Source organism: Monomorium pharaonis, chromosome 5 (genome assembly GCF_013373865.1).
Source record: "Monomorium pharaonis isolate MP-MQ-018 chromosome 5, ASM1337386v2, whole genome shotgun sequence".
In the NCBI taxonomy this organism is placed as follows: Eukaryota; Metazoa; Arthropoda; class Insecta; order Hymenoptera; family Formicidae; genus Monomorium; species Monomorium pharaonis.
In genome coordinates this window covers 13,830,773-13,856,142 of record NC_050471.1, presented here as the reverse complement: position 1 = coordinate 13,856,142, position 25,370 = coordinate 13,830,773, and the positions used below count along the sequence as shown (strand labels likewise).

At 36.3% G+C, this 25,370-nt stretch overlaps 2 protein-coding genes across 6 annotated transcripts in view; both read right to left on the bottom strand.

Moving 5' to 3' along the window:
* The window catches only part of LOC105836110, a 73,459-nt gene that overhangs the window by 13,453 nt on the left and 34,636 nt on the right, over window positions 1-25,370 (bottom strand). The window lies entirely within an intron of this gene.
* Window positions 6,027-10,841, bottom strand: LOC105834971. 2 transcript variants are annotated; one of them, XM_036286840.1, is made up of 3 exons: window positions 8,557-10,841; window positions 7,836-7,989; window positions 6,037-7,661 (listed from the first exon to the last, which is right to left on the bottom strand). In XM_036286840.1, the coding sequence occupies exons 1-3, from the start codon at window positions 8,830-8,832 to the stop codon at window positions 7,237-7,239; spliced, it is 855 nt and encodes a 284-aa protein (XP_036142733.1). In that variant the 5' UTR covers window positions 8,833-10,841; the 3' UTR covers window positions 6,037-7,236. The 2 variants fall into 2 exon arrangements, 1 of the variants encoding a protein (XP_036142733.1); XR_004963255.1 differs by having other exon boundaries at window positions 6,027-7,661; window positions 7,740-10,841.

Sequence of the window (25,370 nt, the reverse complement as noted above, 5' to 3'; positions counted from 1 at the left end):
ACACTTGAATCTCGGGAAAGACGGGCGCACGCTAGGCGACCGGGGCATTAGCGGCTCCGAGATCCAGCTGCTCAGCCCTCAAATGGCAGAGGGGGAGGTTCGGTGCGGGCGGATGGAATCGGGAAGGCGAGAGAATTACATACACGACACAAATGTAACAGAAAAAGTAACAGTTGTATTTGACCGGAAGAATTACAGTAGATGACGACTCTGCGGAGCGGTGGCGGCTCGCGCGCGTTACCAGCTGGCATCCGCTGGGTATCAAATGGTGCGAGAACGGTATATTGAACGAGCGGGTTATGATGCGTACGCGGGAATTCTCCGACTTGTCTTACGCTTAACCCGGCGTCGTTGGAGGACGCCGACTCCCGCCAGGATGACCTCGCCAAGGGCGAACGGGACGGATCGCAACTCCGAGCTCGCGCGGCGCGCGACGGACTCGTGTTCGCCCGCGCTCTAACGATTCTCGCGAAAGATAAGCGCAATAATTATGAGTTATTCGACAGTCCGACGGTATACGACGATTGCGTCGATAACTATCAGAGGACACTCCCCGAAGGGGCTCGCAATAACGGTGCGATCGACCAAATTATACAAAAGTAACAACTAAATTTTTCCACGACGCGACAAGATACAGCGCGGGAATAACCCGCGACACGACGACCGGACGAAACGACAATTGACTCGGCTGCGGATCGGAACGCACACGCAACGCGAAACTATCACGAAATACACAGCACGTAGCGAAATCACGCGGACGGGCGCGATCGGGCGAGACGACGATGCCCCGTTGAATCCGCGAGTTCGGGATTCTCATAAATACGCCGAAAGATTTTGCGATAAGTACGCGATTTCCTCGCGGTTCGCCCAACCCGCGAAATCGGTGGCTTTACAGTATGTGTGACGCTCGTCTCACCACTTCGCCTCTCTCCTGCGGGCCTCCTCCGGGTCGGGATTGCTTGAGTCCCTGCGTCCTTCCGTACAACTCGGCTCGGGATGGTGGAACGCACACACAGTTTTTAGGTCTACTTCCGCAGCACGAGTGAGGAATCCTGGATCTCGCGGGGACCGCTCGGCGGCGCGCCCCACCTTGCCTCCGGCGTTCCTGGCCCTTATTGGTTGATTTCGCGAAAATCGATTTTCGCGCAGAGCGCGGTGCCCACGCTGTCGCCGGCTGATCGATCCACGCACGGCGGTCGATCATTATGGGCCCCGGGCACAGGAATCCTGGCGCTTTCTCGCGCGTCCGACTCTTTTCTCCTCGCCCGGCGTATCCTCCGCCATCGGGGCGTCATTTCCTCCTCGACGGGGCGTCGGCGCATCTTAAGTTGTCGTGATCCTTCCGCCGGTCTTCCCGCGGTATCGGGTCTGCAATCGCCCCGTCGGGATGTCGGCATCGCGCGCCGTCGCTGGGTCCTGAAAGCGTGATTCAGCGGCAGTATCGGAATTCTTACATGGCACAAACAGTAGGCAAGATAAGGGCGGCATTACCTGCGGACCCCCGCTTAAAAGGGTCTTCTTTGACTCCCTCGTTGCCCGTTCCTCTGCAATCTCCGGGAAGATTTTCCGTTGAGACGAGACGTCCGACAACTACAACGAGATCTTCATAGCCACCGATCTCCGCCGCACCCGCGGTATAACGCTCGCAAAAATCTTAACAAGTAATTAGATGGACAGCACGTCACACACACAAAGTACAAGAGAATACGCTTTTGCGTCCGCTCCCGAGCGGGAGGACGCAGGGCCCGCGGGATGTTATTGCGTAAGGGCCCTCAGGGCCTTGTGACGGACAGCAGCCTGCGGCTGTCACGTCACAATACATATAATCATTTACGGATTATCAATCAGTGAAATAAACACACTGAACTTTCAGTGACTATACACTAATTCTAAAGTGAAAATTAATGAAAGACAGTGAATATTTACTGTTTATCACAATTATAAGTATGCCATTGCGAATCAGTGAATATCCACTGATTAAGATTTAGAGAGTATACCAGGTCTGTAAATATGAAACCGGAATTTGCCCATAGATAGCGCTGTCAATGTAGTTATCGTTAAACCGCGTCATTGGCGCCATTTTCTTGTTTTGACGATAAAGATTTTAAACTCACAACAATACAAGTTTCATACAACAGCATACTTTTTAATAGCGTTGAACATGTCGAATTTTATGCCTGAAAACTACGATTTGCGGACAGCATTGATTTTCTGTTACCATTTGAAGAAAATTGCTGCAGAATCGCATCGGATGCTTGTCGAAGCTTATAGTGAGCATGCTTTTGGTAAATCACAGTGCTTTGAGTGGTTTAAAAAATTCAAACGTGGCGATTTTGACGTGAGAAACGAAGAACGTGGAAGACCACTGAAAAAGTTTGAAGACAGCGAATTGCAAGCATTGTTGGATGAGGATGACGCTCAAACACGACAACAACTCGCGGATCAATTAAATGTGACACGAGAAGCCGTCTCCATACGTTTGAAAGCCATGGGAAAGATTTAGAAGATGGAAAAATGGGTTCCACATCTGACTGAAAGATAGCAGGAAAACCGAAAAACCACTTGCGAAATGCTGCTCGCCAAGTACAAAAAAAAGTCATTTTTCCATTGAATTGTGACTGGTAATGAAAAGTGGATATATTTTGAGAATCCTAAGCGTAAAAGATCATGGGTAACTCCAGGCAAACCATCAACATCGACTGCAAGGCCAAATCGCTATGAACGGAAGACAATGCTCTGTGTTTGGTAGGATCAGAAGGATGTGATCTATTATGAAAAATCTGCTAAAGCCTGGCGAAACCGTTAATACTGAACGCTACCGACAACAAATGATCGATTTGAATCAAACTTTGCGTGAAAAACGACCAGAATATCAAAAAAGGCAACACAAAGTCATTTTGCTTTATGATAATGCACCATCACACACAGCAAAACCGGTCAAGGAAACGATTGAGGCGTTTGGTTGGGAAATACTTTCGCATGCGGCTTATTCACCAGACTTGGCCTTATCCGATTATTACTTATTTGCATCGATGGGACACGCACTTGCTGAACAGCGCATCACATCTTACGAAAATGTACGAAAATGGCTCGATGATTGGTTTGCCTTAAAAGAGGAACAGTTTTTTTGGTGTGGCATCCATAAATTTTCAGAGAGATGGAAAAAATGTATAGCTAGCGATGGGCAATACTTCGAATAAAATATTTTTTATCATTTTTATACAATAAACGTGTATTTTCTATACAAAAGTTCCGGTTTCATATTTATATACCTGGTATATTCAACATAAATTAAGGAATTAAAAATAATTTGCATTTAATAATAAAATTTTTCAATATTTTCAATATTAGTTAATAAATATTTTCAATAGCTATGGTCACTAACTGTTTAGGTATATTTGTAAACAAAGATGTTACGTTTAAAGAGATTAAAGTTTCATTAGGATTGATATTAAAATTCTTAATTGCTTTGGCTAATGACCAGCTATCTTTGATATATGAGTTAGGTTTAGGAATTGATTTATCAAGTATATCATGTAAAGAGAGAGCAACAAATTAATTACCGATTGGTTTCAGAAAAAAATGTTTTCTGGAAGATATATAAATTATCTATCCAAACATCCTTTCAAATACAAAATTAACACTATTATTAACTCGATCGATCATGCAATTTTATTAGCTGACGAAAGATTTCATACCCAGAACATCAAAAAAGTTAAAAAAATTCTAATTAATAATAATTATCCAGTTAACTTGATTAATAAACATATACGTAATTGCGTCAAACTGCTCTCAAATACCTCTCAAGGCCGAGCCGCCGAATGCGCGCGTGGCCTTGTGTCTCAGGAGCGTTCTACGATAGATATGCCTGGTCCATTCGTGTGATTAAAAAATTTTCTTGCGCTGTGAATAATTTTTTTACTTTTACAGACAATTAAAGTTATTAATATTATTTTTACGTTTATAAACATATTTGTATATACATATAATGAGCATAATATAACACAATGTAATAATTTCAATTTTGTCAATAGCTTTCCACATCACCCAGGAGGAAAAATATTATTAATAACTTTAATTGTCTGTAAAAATAAAAAAATTATTCACAGCGCAAGAGAATTTTTTAATCACGCGAATGGACCAGGCATATCTATCGTAGAACGCTCCTGAGACACAAGGCCACGCGCGCGATCGGCGGCTCGGCCGTCGAGCCTACAGCGGTAGTGGGGGCATAGCAGGCGGTGCCTCAGGAATCGAGGCGAAATGTGCAACTAATTCCGAGCACTGATATATACATATATATATATATATATATATATATATATGTATATATAGGTTAAAACTTCTCAATTAAATGTAATGTAAATTACAGCAGGCGCTTTAACAACCTTAAATAACAAACTATCCTATGAAGCATCTATAAATAAAAACACATGTAAGTAACAATTTAAAAATGGTATTTTACCTAGACAGCACATCTCCTGGGGACACGTTCTAGGAATTAACGTCCTGAGGACGAAGAAACATTCCCAATATGACCTCAGGACGTACTCTGGATGTCTCTTGGACATCAGTGCTGTTAAAGTTACTAATAATCATATATATTATTATTTTATGAATCATATACCTAATAATATTTAAAAATAATACTGTAAGACTATTGTGATATTAACTTTATCAACGGTTTTTTAATACAATTTTTATGTTCTGTATATACAGGTCAAATAAAAAAAGATGCGGCACAATCCATTGAATCAAAAGTAGAGGAAAAATCGGAAATAAATGAAGATAGTAAGTACAATATATATCTTATGTTAAATTTCACTTATTTTTGCTTTTGAAAGGTTTGTTACAAATTAAATATGTATAATCAATATTTTAATACTTGCAGGATTTACTCATGAAATGATACTAAAATTACTAGAGATTGTGCAAACCAAATTTCATCTTCTCAACGACAAAATGCACTGCAAAAAGAAGATATGGGCTGATGTAGCAACAGAGATGCACAGAAATGACTTATGGAACAGCTTATGGAATAGCTTATGGAACAAAAGGTGCTGACAAATGCCATCAACGTTGGCGAAACTTAGAGAAGATGTATCATGAACATCGTCGTTATATGAAAACAACTGGTACAGAGAAGAAAAAGCCGCCAAAATATTTCGATGAGATGCACGAACTGATTGGAGAGAAGCATAGCAGTGTTGTGAGCGTTTGCTCGTTTTGGGAATTCTTTCCCGTCGGTAGTTGGGATCGTTCTGCCTGAAGGGTTGGGACCCAAAGGGTGAAGGTTCGGCTCGGTGTATAAGAGAAAAGAAGACGCTTCTTACGTGCTTGTTCGTTGTCTTTATTTCTGTTTCTTGCGCTTACAATCAGCTGTGTTGATGTCACGTAACACTCGCGATAAGGTTTACGGTATGCGACGATGCTCGGTCGCTGTTATGATACTCTCCGCTCGGTCACGGCGTGGTCGCGTTTATATATTATGATATCTGGTACAATTTCGGGGGCCAGTGACCGGGCGTCGATAGCTTCCGCGAGGCTAAGCGTTTCGACATCGGAACGCGGTAGCCTTGCGGTTTGATTTTGCAGCGTAGGGCCTATTTCTAGGGCGATACGAACTGCTTCCGAGTGCGCTGTTGTAATCTCACGGAAGTTAACTGGGACTTCCGTGAGCGCGGCGGATTTTTGTGCGTCTTTCGAAAGAGGTGCTTCTTGCAACGTCTTTCGAAAGATGCGTGTCGCAATTTTAATAGATATAGTTGTAATCGGCTTACAACAGCAGTCAACCAGTTAATTAACTGGATTCAATGGATAGTAATACAATAGAATCTTCTGATACTTGCAGCAGTAAAACCAAAAATAATGATATAAATAGCTGCGAGGGTTCTCCAAATATCGTGGATGATGAATCAGGAAGTATAAAGGAAAACAAAGATAATAATTTAGAGACTTCGAATATTTTTAAAAACGTTCAGAAATCTGTCAGACCAAAAATAAAGAATGTAAGCACAATTTTAAAACACTTACACGAACAAGATATAAAAATTGAAAAAGACGCTTTAAAAAATTTGAAGCCTTATTAGTAGAGCAAAGCGATTAAGAAAGCGAACAGTGGAACAGCGTAGTGAATTTTTAACTGTTTTAAAGGATATTTATAATTTAGAAGCGCGCAGAAAATCTAAAAAGAGAAAACATTCCTCTGATTCTGACTAATTATAATGTGTAAGGAAAAACGTATTGCAGTACAAATTACGTATAATTTACGTTACGCGTTAAAAAAGATTTTATTTTTTTTTATTTTGCCTATGTAGTATATGTATAAGATATGTTATTTTTAATCATAATGTGGAAAGACAAACGTATTGCAGTACAAATTACATCTAATGTGCGTTACGCGTTAAAAAATAAAGATTTTATTGTTTTTAGTTTGCATATGTGGAATATATATGCATAAGATGTGTTACGTTTAACCCAGTGAAAGAGTCAAAATGATATCAATGACGTCATGTTGACTATTTGTTAGTCATTATGACATTAAATTGACATCGTTTTGAGTAGCTGTTTTCAGTGGAAATTATAATCCCAGTGAACACAGAACATTACAGCAACATTGCAGCAATGTTGCAATATTGCTGTAATGTTGCAACAATGTTGCCAATATTGCCGCAATGTTGCTGCAATATTCTATTTTCACTGGAATGTGTAAGGAAAAACGTACAAATTACATATAATTTACGTTACGCGTTACAAAGGATAAAACTTATTTTTTTTTTACTATGTGGAATATATATGTATAAGATGTGTTACTTTTGCAAAATGAGACTGATTATATCTGTGTAACATTTTTTACAATGTATCCAACAAAAACATTTTCGTTATTTTTAGACTTCTAATTGTAGTTTTTTATGTGATGTATGTTAAATAAAGGATAATACAGATTAACGCGAGTAAATGATTATTTATTCGACGATTTTTGTTTAACATAGTACATTTTAAATGTTACATTATTTCTACTTTTCTGATAATTGCGTCATTATCATATCTATCGCATTCTTTTATCTATCGCAACATTTCTGTCCTCATCTCTTCTGAGAATTTGTATGTTATTAATTTTTTCGATATGTCAACATCTATTAATGTTTCAGCAAAATCAATATTTAAACATTAAACAAAAGTTATGTAGAGCACAACATGCCATAATGTTTGAAGCTTTTTTAATTTTATACACTGTTATATACTTAAGCCTTTGTCATCGTCCTTTAGTAAACCAAAGCTATTTTCAATCTTTATTCTTGTTTTGCTGTGTATTTTGTTATATTTTATTTGCATACGTGTAACATTCCCATAATCTTCGAATGGAGGTAGCAGCCAATCTTTTATTGGATATATTTTGTCACCTAACAGATGTTGGTCCGGTAGAAAATACTGAGTATATCCATTTTGTTCAATTTTAATATATAAACTTGAATTTGTTAATACTCTGCAATCATTAGCCGATCCAGGATATCCCACATATACATTTGTAAATAAGTAGTCTGCTGTACAAATTCCTTGTAAGATTATCGAATGGGTCATATATCTATTCTGGTAACTCTTTTGCTGTATACTTGATGCCATTACATTAATATGGCAACCATTAACAGCTCCAATTACACCTTAAATAGATTTTAATTAATATTATTTTATTAATAGGATATATAATGAGTTATCTTAAACGCAACATTCAATTATACCTGGAAAACCTGCAATATTTCTGAATTTTTCTTCTATACGCATTCTTTCATTCGTGCTAGGCTATTGTATTACAATAGGTACCAATTTTAACTTACACTTTATCCATATAGTTACATAATTAGAGACAGTTGATGTTGCAACATCAAATTTGTCCCCAAGTTGTGCCATTGAAACCTGATGTGCCAAATAATATAAGACAATTTGTTGCACTTTTTTGGGCTGTACAGATTCATATCCTCCCCTATATACCTAAAATTTTATAAAACATATATTTATCTATTAAATAATTTATTTATAAATTAATATAGAAGAAAAATTCAGGAATATTGCCACTTAATTCAAGTGTAACAAAATACTGTATTTAAAACAAGTTGTGTCCTATTAATAAAATATGTTAATTATATAAAATGTTTCAACGTGAAACCGGTTTTCCGAACGCAGAGAGAGCCGAATACAAAGACTATTTTGTCACAACATATCAAAAAAAATTCTGTATACAACTGTAATTTAGTAATTATAATAAAAAATATATATTAATTAGAATAATCTAGTGCCAATAATTCTAATATTATTTAGAATAATTTAAATGTTATGATAAAAATATTATGATAAAGGTTATCAAAATAGATATTTGCCACATTCAAAAAGTTTGCAAGAAATATTTGATTATTTGAAGTAAAATTATTTGTTACTCAGACAGCACAAGATCTCCTGAGGACATCCCAGGGACGTCCTCAGGACGAAGAAACGTCCCCAGGATGACCTCAGGACACACTCTGGACGTCCCCCGGACATCTGTATTGTCAGGGTACTTACTTTTTGCATCATTTCTCTTTGACGTGTTATTAGTAGTAACAATTGCTGAAACGTTGACCGTTTCAACCTAAAAGTTTGAAAAAAGTCATAATCAATATATAAATCAATCCATATTTCTGAATACAATTGAGGACGATTATGATGTTGTCTTTGATTAAGGCATAATGCACGTAGTCTTCTTTTTACATTTTGTGCATGAAACCATTGTCTATAAAATTCCACTAAACATTCGTTTCCGTCATCATCATCGTCATCATACATTTCATTTATTAACATTAATGTGGGCGTGTTGTTCGCTCGCAGTTAAGTTGTACGCAGAGGAATATGGTGCGTGAAGAGAAGTACGCTGGTTTCCCTTTAAATAAATAGTTTATTCTATATGTATATTTTGTACAGAGTCTTTATGTTTATGATTTGTTTGGTGGCCCTGACAAGGGCCGATTACGTATCTGGATCTTAAGCCTGCCGCGGTCTCCAAGCTATCGGCGGGTGAGCCTTCGTCACCCGTACTCTACTAGCGTTGTTGTTTTCGTCCAGGGATAGCGTGGACGTTATTTCAGGAACCTGGTCGTCTGCGGCTCTCCTTCGCTTGGAAAAGCGTCTTTCCTTCTGCTTGGCAGTGCGTTTCTCTCTGCGAGGGCGTCTTGCCGGCTTGTCGCGGGGTTGACTGCCTTCCGTCGGCGTCGTGGCCTGATCAGTGCTGCTGCCTTCGTGCTGCGTGCCGTGGTCCCTAGTTGTCGGTAAGGCGATGGTCTGTGTAGCCCGGTTCTCCCTGGTCGTGTCCCCCTCCGTCTGAGTACCTCTAGTGGTGGTCTCCCTTGCCAGGCTCTCCAACAGGTCTGGTAACAGGTACCGGGGCGAAGTGTAGCGCCAAATCCGCGGGTCGTCGGCGGCCAAGAGTACCCTCGGAGGTCTGGTCCTTCGTAGTGGTGAGATCACGGCGGTTGCGGGGTTCCACGGCTGCTCCTTGGTGGCCAGCGTGCTCCTAGTATTCTATACGAGAGACGGCTAATGTCTTCGTATATGAAAAAGAAGACTCGAGTGCGAGTACGCAAAGAGTAATCCGTCCGTCTTCTCGTGCTCCTTATAAAGCCCAGGAGTCGCCATCTTACTCCTGAGATAAGATGGCCTCTGGTGGCGTCCGCGCGCACTTCTCTTTCCTTACAGTCGAAATTCTTACTGTGTCAGCCGGGTTGCGCGGCTGTTAGGCGTTTTGGAAATTCTTACAGTGTCGAACGGGTTGCGCCGTTGTTAGGCGCTTGGTGTGGTGACTAACGGTTTGTGTCGCCACATTAATAAACGCGCATTAAAACTCATGTTTTTTTGTTCAAATATTCACACTTAGCAGTAAAAGATAGGTTACATTCAGCATATGTTTCACTATGTATATATATATATACTTCTTGAACTAATGTGCAGTAATAAAAAACAGGTCTCAAGGGAGCGTGTCAAGAGCAATAATCCGCTTACTGAACTTTTTTCTTTGCTGAAAGCTACCAATAATTTTCAACAGTTTGAAAGTTGCGCGCAAAGAGAAAAGAACCAGTCCGTTTTAGCGTTCATGTGGTACATGGTAGTGGTACATTATACCAGGATAAGCTCCACCCCTACCAATATCAACCTTGGTACATGTACCAGGCGATCGCCAAAAATCGCCTAATTAGTGCACATAAGAGGTTAAATTCGGTGCCTATTGTGTGTCAAGTAGAGAAGTCGAAGAGTACGATAATAATCTCCAAAAAACAAAAAAATAGGCTGTAAGTATTTTTGTAAAACTTATGTATATTTTTGTAAAACTTATAAATATCTACAAAAAAAAAAAATAAATATAAACTTTAAATATTAAAATAAGAATATAACGAGACGTATTAATTCGCTGTCGTAATAATAACTTAATGCTTTGCTAAGATAATGATTAAATGCCCCCGTGATTAATCGCAATATTAAAATATTGCGTAAGGAGAAAAATAAGAATTTCCGGTATACATTTCAATATTTCAATGAACCACATAATAGTACATTAATCATTACACTGACTTACTATTAAACATAACACTTCTATAATATGCTTTTATTTTATGTTCTTTTTTAGTGGGCCATGCCAATCTGCTATATTACAAATTGTACAAATCGTACAGTGACGAAAAATATCAAATTCTTTCAATTTTCGAAAGATTTAGTTATTCTCCAAAAATCATTAAAAATTTGTGAAAAAAATGAAGAAGAAATCTAGACTAATTCCGGTAAATTGATAAATTTAATTTACATTACTTTATAGTATTATTAATAATTTAGTATATAATGTAAGTAATTGTATTTTATATTATTTTGACATATTAATAAATAGTATAAAATATTATTTTAAATGTATAAAAAAATGCCCTTTTATTTATTGCTGGCTATGTAGTATACCCTAACAGCACACGGAGATTCTGAGGACGTTCTGAGAATATCGCAAATGTATATTACTTAGAACAATCGCAATACGCACTGCGATTGACTAAGTACGTTCTACGTATGTACTTATGTCCGCAGTACCATTCCCATAGAATTTTGCTGCGAATGTCTATAGATTGTCGCAATGATGAAAACGAGAAGGGTTTAGTCGATCACGTACACGCGCACACATTCGCATAGAGCGCGCGCGCGCGCGCGCACTTACGTATACATTGGATAGGGTTAGGTTAGATTATATATAAAGACACCGGTCCCCCGTCCCTCTCCTCCGCACGTCGCGGAAGGAGGGGGACAGAGTGGTGGTGGCCGACGAGCAAACAACCGGTCTCTCTCCCCCCTGCCCCGATGCAGGGACCATTACGGTCCAAATTAAACGGACCGGCCGGGGGGGACGGGGCTCTCCTACTTGGGAGACGCTTGCCCCGTTCCCCCGGAGCGACGCGCGTCGCCTGGTGGCGCGCTGGCGTGAGGGGGCCCTCCGGCAGTTATGCTGGACAGCGATTCCCGAAGGGCTCTCCATATACGCAGAACCGGCCACCCGAGGTGGGTTTAGTGGGTAGTACGGGTATTGCACGTGAGCGGGAAGGACTAGCCTCCCTGTTCACAAACCTATAAATCCTACATAACCCTTGCCCGAGAATCATTGGCGGCGAGGGTATGCGTAAATGCATCCCCACCTCGTACAAAAAAAAGTTTTATATAAAGAAAAATAACTTGAGAGTATGGCTGCGTGCCGAAATTTACTGCCAGTACTGAAAATATACGTAATATATAATATACGTAATATAATATACGTAACATGAACTACAGATTTTCAGTACTGGCAATATATAACGGAACGCAACCTATATTGTATTTATATATTAAAAAATGCACATTTATTTAAATAATTGACGAAAGGTATAATCTTTACAGGTTATCTATCGGTACGTCATTCAAGGCTGTGTTTCAAAATTGCTGTTAGTACTGAAAATCTATAGTGTATGTAACGGAAACTATAGATTTTTAATACTGACAGCAATTTTGAAACACAGATGAATAATGATGTTCTACAAAGCGCAACGGCGTTTAAGGTGATTCCAATCCCACACAGCACAAAGCTCCGATTAAGCTCCCAGGGAGTTCATTTTGCTGAGCTCCCGAGGAACTTACAAAATTCGACAAAACAAGCTCCCAGGGAGTTCATTTTGCTAAGCTTCCGAGGAGCTCACAAAATTCAACAAAACAAGCTCTCAGAAAGTTCATATTTTTGAGCTTCTGGAAAGCCAATAAAATTCGACAGAACAAGTTCCCAGGGAATTCATTTTGCCGAGCTCTTGTTGGAGTTAACAAAATTCGACAAAACAAGCTCCCAGGAAGTTCATATTTTAGAGCTTCCGAGGAGCTTATAACATTCGACAAAATAAGCTTCACAGTTCATTCCGCTGTTTTTAACTGTTATATTAATTGGTTAATTTCTTTTTTACGATTGTTGTTGCAACTTTGATGGTTTGTTCGCGTTACCATGCCCCGACATGCTCCTACTCACTTCAATGCACTCTAATAGGTTGGCGTCATCGGAAACAACGTATCAGAATGCATAGGAGCATGTCGGAGCATGTGACACGAACAGACTCTATAGCGTATGTTGGTTCGGCGCGCTTGATTGGTGATTGGTCGCTTGACTTGCGACAACGTGCGACCGGTGCGACGTGCATATGTTCTGTGTAACTTGGCTGTATCCAGCTGCATTGGATCCTAACATAGGATTCCGGGTGCCATAAATCGAAGAAGAAGGAATTTGTTGAGACACTCGAGACACAAGACTATCGAACTGAAAGCGTAGTACTTTGTCCCTGGAGGGACAGCAATCCAAAGAGCAAAGAAGAAGACTGTCGAACTTATAGCGGAGCCGAAATTTAGATAAAAAAAATACGTAATATTAATTTATCTTACATTCTAATATACAAACATTCTGCCTTAAATGCTCTATAAATACTCGTTTTGTCCTGAGCTCTGTTTTTCTTTTAAATATACTCTTAAAATGTACATGTTGCCATGCTATCTTTTACAGAAGACAGATTAATCTTGAGAAATGAGGAACGACTATGAATACGGATCTGTTGTGACCCATAATCGCTGCTTCCAGGGAGCTCGCAATTAGTAGACATACGAGCTCTCGATATGGAAGTTTTCCGGGAATTACTTTAAAGCTTGCAGGGAGCTCTTAAAACATGATTTCTGAATTCCCTGCGAGCTTAAATGAAGCTCTCAGGGAGCTCCCAAAAGCGGACATAAGAGCTCCCGGGAAGCTTATAAGGAAATTTCCCGAGAACTATTTTGAAGTTCGCAGGGAGCTCTAAAAACATAATTTCTGAACTCCTTGCGAGCTTAGATAAAGCTCTCAGGGAGCTTATATAAAAACTTCCCAGGAATTACTTTGAAGCTCGCAGAGAGCTCTTAAAACATGATTATTGAACTCCTTGCAAGCTTAGATGAAGCTACCAGGGAGCTTATATAGAAGCTTCACGGGAATTATTTTGAAGCTCGCAGGGAGTTCTTAAAACATGATTTCTGAACTCCCTGCGAGCTTAAATGAAGCTCTCAGGGAGCTCTCAAAAGCGGACATAGGAGCTCTCTAAGAGCTTCGTGCGAGTTCTTTTGAAGCTCAAATGAAGCTTATGAAAAATTTTGTGAGCTCCTCGGGAGCTCCCCGTGCTGTGTGGGATCACCTGTAATTTGTAATAAAATTCTTTTATTATAAAAGAAATAATTAACTAGGTACATTTAACATGAATATTTTACTTGATAGTTTATTTACAGTTTATTTCCAAAGTAGAATAACTTCAATATTATTAGCAGAAGTTCCACTTACAGATTATCCTATGTTATTGAAATTATTTATCAAATAAAATATTCAATGCTAAATATTAGTTAAAATATTTATGAAATGATTACCTTCGATATGAATAAACGAGGTCTGGTCCACGTTCCTGAATGGCCGATCAAACCGCGGGCGAACACGTCGGCGGCGAGTACGTTGAAAAATCTGTGTGGGGATTTGCGTCTCTCTCTCCCCCCTCCCTCCCCCCCCTCTCTCTCTCTCTCACCTCTATTAAGCTAGCAGAATCAAATCAGCAGAATCAAACCGGACCTATCAGATTATTTAGTACCCATTTTGTACTAATTTGTACCACTATTAATAATTTTGTACCCCGTGCCATTTCGAAAAAACCCGTGACACTGCCACCTTAATATTAAGCTGGCAAAACCACAATAAAAAAAAAAGAAAGAAAAAAACACCAAAGGCAGAAATGAAACAAACTGAATTTGTACTAATTTGTACCACTATTAATAATTTTGTACCCCGTGTCATTTCGAAAAAACTCGTGACACTGCCACCTCAATATTAAGCTGGCAAAACCACAACAAAAATAAAGAAAGATAAAGAAAACCAAAGGCAGGAATGAAACAAACTGAATTTGTACTAATTTGTACCATCAAAAAGAATTTAATATATTCATCCCTTATACTCGAAACAACCCCAAATTAAATATCCGTGTGAACTCGCCATCCGACTTTCATAAAAAAATTTTTTTAAATACGCATTTGATTGTACCCGGTTTGTACACGTTTATACCACCGACAGTTTTATTTGTACCCCTAAAGGGATAATTGTATAGAATTTTTTAAACAGGTGTTGGTGTTATCTTCGCTAATTTTGAAAATATTTTAAATCTGAAAGCGGGAGCTATTTCGGAATCAATTGTACCCGTTTGTACCACCGTCAATTTCATTTGTACCCCTAAGGGGGTGATTGTACAGAATTTTTAAAATAGAGGTTGGTGCTATCTTCGCCAATTTTAAAGATGTTTCAAATCCGAAAGCGGGTGCTGTTTCGGAATCGATCGTACCCGTTTGTACCACCGTCAATTTCATTTGTACCTCTAAGGGGGTGATTGTATCAAATTGAATTGACATTGTGGCTCTCACTTAACATCTGGCAAACCAAAAATTGTCCATTTTTGCAGTTAATAACACAATGATATAAAAATATATCATTCGAATTTGATCCATCAGTTTTACATAATTTTTTTATAATGCTACCGATCTCATCGACAAATATACATGTATCATTTTTAACGGAATATTTTCTGTAAATGGTGATTAATTGGTGATTAGTCCAGTAATGGACAAAAATTGGATTTAATCCAATATTATGAATTATATTGTTCATGGATGTAGATTTTAAAATAGCTAATGCTTTAAGAGGATCCGTGTCTATGTAATTTGCCTTTAAAGACTCTGTTTTAGCTACATGCAATACTTTTTTGAAAATGTTTGAAAAACAGTCTGAAAAACATTTGCCGCCTTACGTTTCGCGGCGAAGCGACTCTGATGATAACATCAAGCCGCGGCGGTGCGGCGCTTTGAGTAGCCGCCAAACGTAAGACGACAATTGTTTTTCAGAAGTCGATTTTTGAAAGACAAATGCCACTTTCGGAAAGCTTTTTTATATGTAAAAGCCGTGACCAACAATTGACTGTTCTTCAGTCTCGCGAAACTCTTCATAAGAGACAGTTCATCTCGAGTAGTTTATATTAAAGTGTCAATATGAATCCAGCACGCGGCAGACCGGGAAAAGTTGATCCGTTGAAAATAAAGAAAACAATATTAAAATACAAAAATATTATTAACAACAATAATAAAATTATATCGAAAACACATGATGTCTGGAAAGTCATAGCGCAAGAGCTAGAAAATAAAGTGACCACTAATAACTTATATGTGTTTACAATGTGTTGATATGGTGTCAAAAATGAGATTTTGAACAAAGATGCGTGCAAATGTATTTCCGCGAGCGAAAGTTTATTAAATGACTCGTTTAGTTGGGACGAAGGATCCATAAATTGCTCATCGGATGCTAATAAATACGATAAAAAACATATTGTTATTTCCCTGCTGAGAGAAGATTTTACAAACCTTTTGATTGAAAAAGTGTACAAGCGACAAATAAAAGGAAAAACGTTTTATCGTTTACGAAAGGTTCTGCAACCTGGTAAATGGCAAGAACTAATAACGAATAAGTTTTGGGAAGCCACGCACATGAAATGCGCTTTTCAATTCAAAAATCATTCCATTTCTACAGATGCAAAAACTGGTGTCATCAATGGTAAGATTGTGTTATGAATAACAGATAATTATAAAACTGAAAATTTTGTTACACACACGTATATATATACACATTTATATACATATACGTATATCACATATCGCCACAAACATATAAACTCCAAAACGACGTTTTTTTTTCTTTAGGTTTTTGTAGATGCGGTAGTACATTAAGATGTATTATAGAAGATACTGATTACTTTAGTGACTGTATACAATTAAATTGCACATACACACGAGGAAAAGGAAACTGCGGCAAAAGATACTTGAGAAATCCTATGAGAGCAGTCGTCGGCAAGGAATTGCAACACAAAGCAGTTCATGTATATCGTGCTGAAAAAGCGGATATGTTAATGACAGAGGGAAATCCAGAACCTCCTCATTTATACAGTTCGGCCGTTTTGCATGTAGCTAAAACAGAGTCTTTAAAGACAAATTACATAGACACGGATCCTCTTAAAGCATTAGCTATTTTAAAATCTACATCCATGAACAATATAATTCATAATATTGGATTAGATCCAATTTTTGTCCATTACTGGACTAATCACCAATTAAACATTTACAGAAAATATTCCGTTGAAAATGATGCATGTATATTTGTTGATGCAACCGGTAGCATTATAAAAAAATTATGTAAAGCTGATGGATCAAATTCGAAACATATATTTTTATATCATTGCGTTATTAACTGCAAAAATGGACAATTTTCGGTTTGCCAGATGTTAAGCGAGAGCCACAATGTCAATTCGATTCATTTTTGGCTAGTAGAATGGATACGTTCTGGTGCATCGGTGCCTAAAGAAGTAATATGCGATTCGTCCAGAGCGCTTTTAATCGCAATTATCCGCGCATTTACAGGATATCTGAATCTTGAAGATTATGCGGATGCATTTAGAAACTCCGATTTGCCCAAATGTTATGTTAGAATAGATGTCGCACATTTTATAAAATTATATTCTAAAACTTGCAAATTTTTAAATAAACGAATAAAGATTTTTTACCTAGGCGCAATGGGTCAATTGATACTTTGCAGAAACATAATAAATGCAAAAGAAATAGTAAAATCTATTTTTACAATAGCATTGTCCGAAACTGATGGAAATTAAAAAAATGGCCATTCAACGTATTGTGATCTAGAACGAATTAAATTAACAAATTTAATGACAGCGGGTAACGTAGATTTAGAGAGTCCCGACAACAACGACAGCGCTATATCTAAACTTGAAGATACAGACAATGAAACAAATACTTTCATTAATAATCCGTTTGAAAATTCTTGGAGTGCGTGGGGCAAACAGATTTTATATGAAGTTAAATCTTCAATTGCTTCAAACATTGGCGACAGAATCAATCCGCATTATTTTCCACAAATAGTTGAACGCCTGATAATTGATATTAAATTATTACCACTCTGGACGAATATCTACAAAGATCAATTCGGTTATGGTCGCGTACCTGCTTCTAGTGCATCGGTCGAAAGCGAATTTAATAAATTAAAATCTTTATTATTAAAAAATTGTCCATTAATGCGTATCGATTCCTTTATTCAGAAGCACATAAATTACTTGCGTGGAGAGTTAAAAATTGTCGACGCACAAAGCACTAACAATACAGTAGATGACACAACGGTATCATCTTCTGATTCGAGAAATATATTGTTAACTTCCACACCTGTAAAAGAATCTAAGAATTCTGACATTAATTTAACATTAGATTCAAATAATTTATTCAGTCCTGTTACGGTGTCATCTGCTGATCTAAAAGATACATTATTAACTTCCACACCTGTAAAAGAATCTAAGAATTCTGACATTAATTTAACGTTAGATTCAAATAATTTATTCAGTCCTGCTACGGTGTCATCTGCTAATCTAAAAGATACATTGTTAACTTCCATACCTGTAAAACAATCTAACTCTGATGTTAAGTTAATGTTAGAATCAAATAATTTATGTCCTGCATGCAAGAATAATGATAAACCATCAGGTGCACATGTTTGTCATTTATGCAAGAAATATGTACACGCATTACCTCAATGCTCCTTACCATTAAGAGATGTTGAAGAGGGCTATGGTCAACCACGCATATGTATAGCATGCAAAGATGATATGCAAAACGAAAAAAATATTTTTGCAAGCCGCGAAGTAGAGAATTGGCGTGGATTCGGACATATGAAATCGAGTAAAAGCGATGCATTATATCTTGGAAAAAATCCGCATAAAATAGCAGATGCTCTAAAATGTAAAAAAGCTGCAAAAATACCCATTATAAAAAACGGTAGTGATATTTCATTAAAATCATTAAAAATTCACAATGTCAACTATACTATCGCCAATACTTGCGCATTTGACAGTATTTTCCAAATACTACTTGCAGCAGGACATGACTTACATCATGTTTTTAAACATATGGAAGAAACAATAGACATAAATATATTCTTTAAATTAATTGTCCATACAGTAAAAAACGGAATCAGTCAATATATATACAAATTACGCGCACAGATTCTGTTAGATATATTTCCGATATCCGACACCGGTGGATGCAAATATGTCAATTGTGAGACAAATGTAGGCTATTTAGCTGGCATCTTATTTAAAGAAACTCCTAGTTTTAAAGAGACGTCCCAGTGCAATTTTGGTTGTCCGCCGCGATACAAAAAGTTGCCTGTAATTCAAATTCAAGAGACAAAAATTACGAATAGCACAAATTTTGACAAAATTGTCAAACAAAGCGTACTCTTGGAAGAGGAACATCCTTGCTGCACAGAACACTGTACTTGATTTGAGAAAACAACGTTATCTGAAACAGGCAAGTAATTTAAAATGTCCAACTAATTATTGACGTAAAATAAAGAAATAATTACAGTAGTATACCTTACGTTTAAGCCATCAAAAATAATCTTTATTTTTTAACTTTCCACGAGATGTTCATGCTGCGACTTTATTCCAAAGAAATATAAAAATAATTCTTCTCTTTTCGTTCGCATTAATTTTAGAAACATTATTTCATATTACAAAATAATTTTATTTGTTCTTCTTCCAGGAGATATTATTATTCTTGAAGTATTTACTACGGATAGAACAGTCAATCAAATAAAGCTGACTGATATTAACAAATTTTGCATAAATCCGCTGAATAAAATTACATATAAATTAATTGGAGTAGTTTCATACAAAAAACCTGTGGGAACAAGAAAAATCCAAATGGGCCACTACACGGCGATTTGTCCAAGAGCGGGAACATGGATCGAATACAATGATCTCGATAAAAAAGAAAGATACATTAAGGAGAATGCCAAAATAACACCAGCATTATTAATTTATGCCAAAGCAAGTGAAGTCGTAACTCACACGCACGCGTAAACGCAAACACACACAGACACACACACACAATTTTCTAGACACACAATCTTATATGTTTAAGTTTATATGTTTTGTACTATCTATTTTTATTATTAATAAATAAGTTTTCATTAATAAATTGCGATTTTATATTTATAAAGTATTAAATAACATATACGTCATATATTAATGTGTCGTTTCGTTTCACAAACATATACCCACAAGCACGTGCAAGTACGAATGTTAATTCGATATCTTTATGAGAATTATCAAAATCACTTATTCAAAATAAAAAAAAGGTTCCGCACAAAAACTGAAACTTTAGATTTCGATAGTACAAATTATTCCGCGTCGAGTGTGCAAGTAGCGATTGATTTCGCTGACAGGAAAGAGTACATACTTTATCCTTGAGCTTAATAGTACTGAATTTAATTCGGGATTATTTCAAGTAGAAAGGATGAATATATTAAGTTTTTTTTGATGGTACAAATTAGTACAAATTCCGTTTGCTTCATTTCTGTCTTTGGTTTTCTTTTCCTTTTTTTTTTATGGTTTTACTAGCTTCATATTAATGTGATAGCACCCGCTTTCGGATTCGAAACATCTACAAAATTGGCGAAGATAGCACCAACCCTATTTTAAAAATTCTGTACAATCACCCCCTTAGGTGTACAAATGAAATTGACGGTGGTACAAACGGATACAATTGATTCCGAAACAGCTCCCGCTTTCAGATTTAAAATATTTTCAAAATTAGCGAAGATAGCACCAACCCCTGTTAAAAAAATTCTATACAATTATCCCTTTAGGGGTACAAAACCGCCGGTATAAACGTGTACAAACCGGGTACAATCGAATGCGTATTTAAAAAAATTTTTTTATGAAAGTCGGATGCCGAGTTCACACGGATATTTAATTCGGGGTTGTTTCAAGTATAAGGGATGAATATATTAAATTCTTTTTGATGGTACAAATTAGTACAAATTTAGTTTGTTTCATTCCTGCCTTTGGTTTTCTTTATCTTTCTTTATTTTTGTTGTGGTTTTGCCAGCTTAATATTGAGGTGGCAGTGTCACGAGTTTTTTCGAAATGACACGGGGTACAAAATTATTAATAGTGGTACAAATTAGTACAAATTCAGTTTGTTTCATTTCTGCCTTTGGTGTTTTTTTCTTTCTTTTTTTTTTATTGTGGTTTTGCCAGCTTAATATTAAGGTGGCAGTGTCACGGGTTTTTTCGAAATGGCACGGGGTACAAAATTATTAATAGTGGTACAAATTAGTACAAAATGGGTACTAAATAATCTGATAGGTCCGGTTTGATTCTGCTGATTTGGTTCTGCTAGCTTAATAGAGGTCTCTCTCTCTCTCTCTCTCTCTCTCTCTCTCTCTCTCTCTTTCTCTCTCTCTCTCTCTCTCTCTCTCTCTCTCTCTCTCTCTCTCTCTCTCTCGTCACGAGATGAATCTCGATTGCGTTTCTCGCGACAGACGAGCGCAACACAATGAGTACCGATTAAGGCGGTTCCAGTCACCTATAATTTGTAATAAAATTATTCTTTTATTATTAAAAAAAAATGATTTGCTGTCAGCTTTGCAACTAACAATAACCTCAAACGGTATAATCTCTATTAGTTTATTTAATTACAAGATATGTTAGAAAATATTTTGTTATTTATATAAAAATATATTATTCATAATTGTACACATAATATTTTGAACAATATTACTTGAAAAATAAAATTGGTTACCTTCAATATCAATTATAAATGAGGCCGAGGGTCCGTTTCACGTAGATCGATAGATGGTCGATCGGAAAACATCGATGCAAATGGCGTTTGAATTATTTCCGCTGAGTAAATCCTGAGATTATATGCATGCGGAAGAAAGGAGTACGTATCACTTCCGTACATTGAGTACAATCTCAGATTATTTGCGCGCGAAAGAAAACCGAGTGATACTGTAAAAGATATTTGATAAATTCAACCTAAGTGATATTTTTTTATAACAAAAAATTCAAGATAAAACTTTTGATTAAATTCAATCTAAGTAATATACATTCCTAAAATGGTATAACTTTGATTATTGAAGTAACAATTATTTTAAATAAAAAATTATTGTATTCACACACACAAATTAATTTTTCTACAAAAATAATGATATGTAAATATTTTGCGCCAATTAAGAGTGAACACTAAAAAATAAGTGTTAAGTTTTTTCTCTATAAAAATAATGAAGAAATATGCGCCAATCTATAAAAATAGATGTTTATTCTTTGGCTGGCATTCATAGTTTGATTTTTCATTCAGCCTGTATCAGAGTAGAGATTGATATTGGGATTGAATTGAAATGTAATTAGGAACAAAACCAATATTCTTTAATTTTGCTTTGAATGGTCAAATTCCAATAAATATTTTACTAGAGAAGCTTGGCGCCGCTAAACCGAATAATTTACCAACTTTCTTTTTTTTGTGCGTGCATCTGAATGTGTGTGTGTGTGTATGCGCGCGTGCGTTGTGTGTGTGTGTGTGTGTGTGTGTGTGTGTGTGTGTGTGTGTGTGTGTGTGTGTGCGTGTGTGTGTGCGCGCGCGCGCGCGCGTGCGTGCATTTAGTATATAACTTAGATTATAAGGAAGCAATTTTTAATATCTTTTATGCGTACTTACGTTCTAATGTTTCTCTTTCTTTTTCTCTCGTGCGTGGGTATATAATGTTATATGTATTATTTTAATATATAAATTAATTTGTAACAAAGCGATTTTGTATTAAAACAAATTATTCGATTTAGCGGCGCCAAGTTTCTATAGTAAAATATTTATTGGAATTTGACCATTCAAAACAAAGTTAAAGAATATTGGTTTTGTCCCTAATTAATTACATTCCAATTCAATCCAAATATCAATCTCTACTCTGATACAGGCTTAATGAAAAATCAAATTATGAAGGCCAGCCAAAGAATAAACATCTATTTTTATGGATTGGCGCATATTTCTTCATATCATTATTTTTGTAGAGAAAAAACTTAACACTCATTTTGTAGTGTTTACTTTTAATTGGCGCAAAATATTTACATATCCTTATTTTTGTAGAAAAAATAATTTGTGTGTGTGAATACAATAATTTTTTATTTAAAATAATTGTTACTTTAATAATCAAACCATTTTAGGAATGTATATTACTTAGGTTGAATTTGATTAAAAGTTTTATCTTGGATTTTTTGTTATAAAAAAATATCACTTAGGTTGAATTTATCAAAAGTATTCTTGGATTTTGTGATTTTTTCCTTAAAGAAAAATCACACACTTGGTGTGCTTTTTTTGCCTTTTTTAAAAAGGTAACTTTGTTTGGATATCATACATTTTGTAATATTTATAAATGATCAAAAATGTTTTCTTGGATTGTGATTCTTTTTTGTTATAAAAAAATATCACTTAAATTGAATTTATCAAAAGTATTCTTGGATTTTGTGACTTTTTCCTTAAAGAAAAACCACACCCTTGGCGCGCTTTTTTAATCTTTTTTAAAAAGATAATTTTGTTTGGATATCATGTATTTTGTAGTATTTGTAAATTATATATTACTTAGGTTAAATTTGATATGATCAAAGGTATTATCTTGGATTTTGTATTTTTTTCATATATTACTAGTAAACCAAAGAATAAAAATTAGTATTATTAAAAACGTTTATTTAAAGTTTTATTTAAGCTAATTAAGTTGTGAATATTGATTAACAATTACAGCAACATTTAACTAATCCACAATTCTAAATTACACAATATTTCGTCTGTCTCATTGACATCAGTGTAAAATCTGAGTTATGTTACCCTCTGATTAATTAGTTTTACATTGATGTTGATGATTCAATAGATAAGGTGTGACGCAAAGTTGTGCATTGGTTAAATATTGAAAATGTTGTAAGGAATCTATCTCATCGACACCAGTGTAAAATCTGAGTTATGTTGCTCTCTGATTAATTAATTTTACATTGATGTTGATGATTAAATAGATGAGGTGTGACATAGAGTTGTGCGTTAGTTAAATATTGATAACGTTGTAAGAATAAGAACCATCTTTTGTCACTAAAATACTGGCATTATATATGTTACTAGTATACCAAAGAATAAAAATTAGTCATATTAAAAACGTTTATTTAAAGTTTTATTCAAGCTAATTAGTTGTGAATATTGATTGACAATTGCAGCAATATTTAACTGATTCACAATTCTATATCACACAACATTTCATCTGTCTCATCGACACCAGTGTAATGCAAGGTCTACAATGTCAGCAGGAGTATTGGAGTAGGAGTAAGAAGTAAGAAATATGAAATGAGATTTGCCCATTTCAATTACTCCCAGTTTTTAATTGGTTAATTGTTACTCTTACTCCTTACTTCATTACTCCTGTTGACATTATAGACCTTGCATAAAATCTGAGCTTCTTATTCACTGATTATTTAATTTTACATTGGTTAAGTTGTGCAATATATAGTTAAATATTAAAAGGTTTATGTAAAATCTTTTGTCACTAATGCATGGGCAATTATTATCAATTAAAAACCAGGAGTAAACGCAATGAGCAAATATCATTTCATATTTCTTACTTCTTACTCCTACTCCGTTATTCCTAGTAGACCTTGCATTAAACATATAATATGTACGGTATAATATGCATTATTACTTCACGAACTGTTATAACATAACCTCACACTGCATGTCACTTTACGCGAACCCCTGGCGACCCACATAACCCTTTACACACGATGCAAACGCCGTAGTGACGATACAAATGGCTGCGTTCCGTTTTATTACGCATATGATTAACGTTAGACATTATTACGCGTGAAACGAAACCTTGTCCAAGAAGCATGCGAACGTGACGTCGAATGCCACTATATTTCGTCGGTATGACAGATTCCTAAATAACCTGGTGCGCGTTCATAGCACACAAGCGCCTTTTGTATCAAAAATGTGAAAATGACTTTCTGTTTTGAAAGGTTGACGACGACAATGACGACGTTTCTTACATGAAAATTTTGATATTTGGACTTTGCGTCGTGATATCTCCACTCAAAGAATATGTAGAGGAAGAATAAAAATATTTTACTTATACAAATCGACCCCAAGCTTTCGATTGAGCCTAGTTAGAACTCGATCCGTTTAACCGTTTCTGAAATCCGATAATTTCGAGTGCTCGCAAGTCGCGTATCGCGTAAAGAGCATGGTCGGGCTACGCTTTTACTTGGTGCGAGCCACTATCGTGTCTCTTGATTATAGCGGTGATCTCAACCCAGGTAGCAAGCTCACGTCATTTTGACATCCCAAAATGGTCATTTACTGACTATTCTTGACGTCACAAAATGACGCCCTTATGACGTTTAAAATGACGGTCGAATGTCACAAATTCCTGACGTCATGAAATGTACCGTATTTTGACGTCATAGAATGACGTGAACAATATGTTGTCAAAAAGATCTCTAAAAGATATTCTGTTTTTGAAAATGATAACATAAAGAGCCCAGTGAACACATTTTATAGCGGCAATGTAACATGGAAGTTACATGTAATTTAACATTGTTATTCTTGTGATATGTAGGTGCTATATGACATGAAAATAACCTGTTACGTAATATTTGTTATACGCAAGTGATATAGCTGTTATACATCGTTTTGGTTACAGTTATTCAACAAAAACTGTATAATCGTAACATAACACGTTCGTATCAATGTTATTACGGAACGATGCGTCGTAGTTGACTCAGAAATCAGACAACATTATAACATCCTGAATGACAGATTTATTTGATAATAAAAAAAATTATTATAAAGATAATGTTTTCAAAAATAACGGTTTGTCTACAATT

Coding starts and splice junctions, on each gene's coding strand:
- LOC105834971 (XM_036286840.1), bottom strand. CDS start 8,832: ATGTTAATAAATGAAATGTATGATGACGATGATGATGACGGAAACGAA. Junction 7,990..8,556: donor AAAGAGAAATGATGCAAAAA/GTAAGTACCCTG, acceptor ATAAAATTTTAG/GTATATAGGGGAGGATATGA. Junction 7,662..7,835: donor TGTAACTATATGGATAAAGT/GTAAGTTAAAAT, acceptor AATCTATTTAAG/GTGTAATTGGAGCTGTTAAT.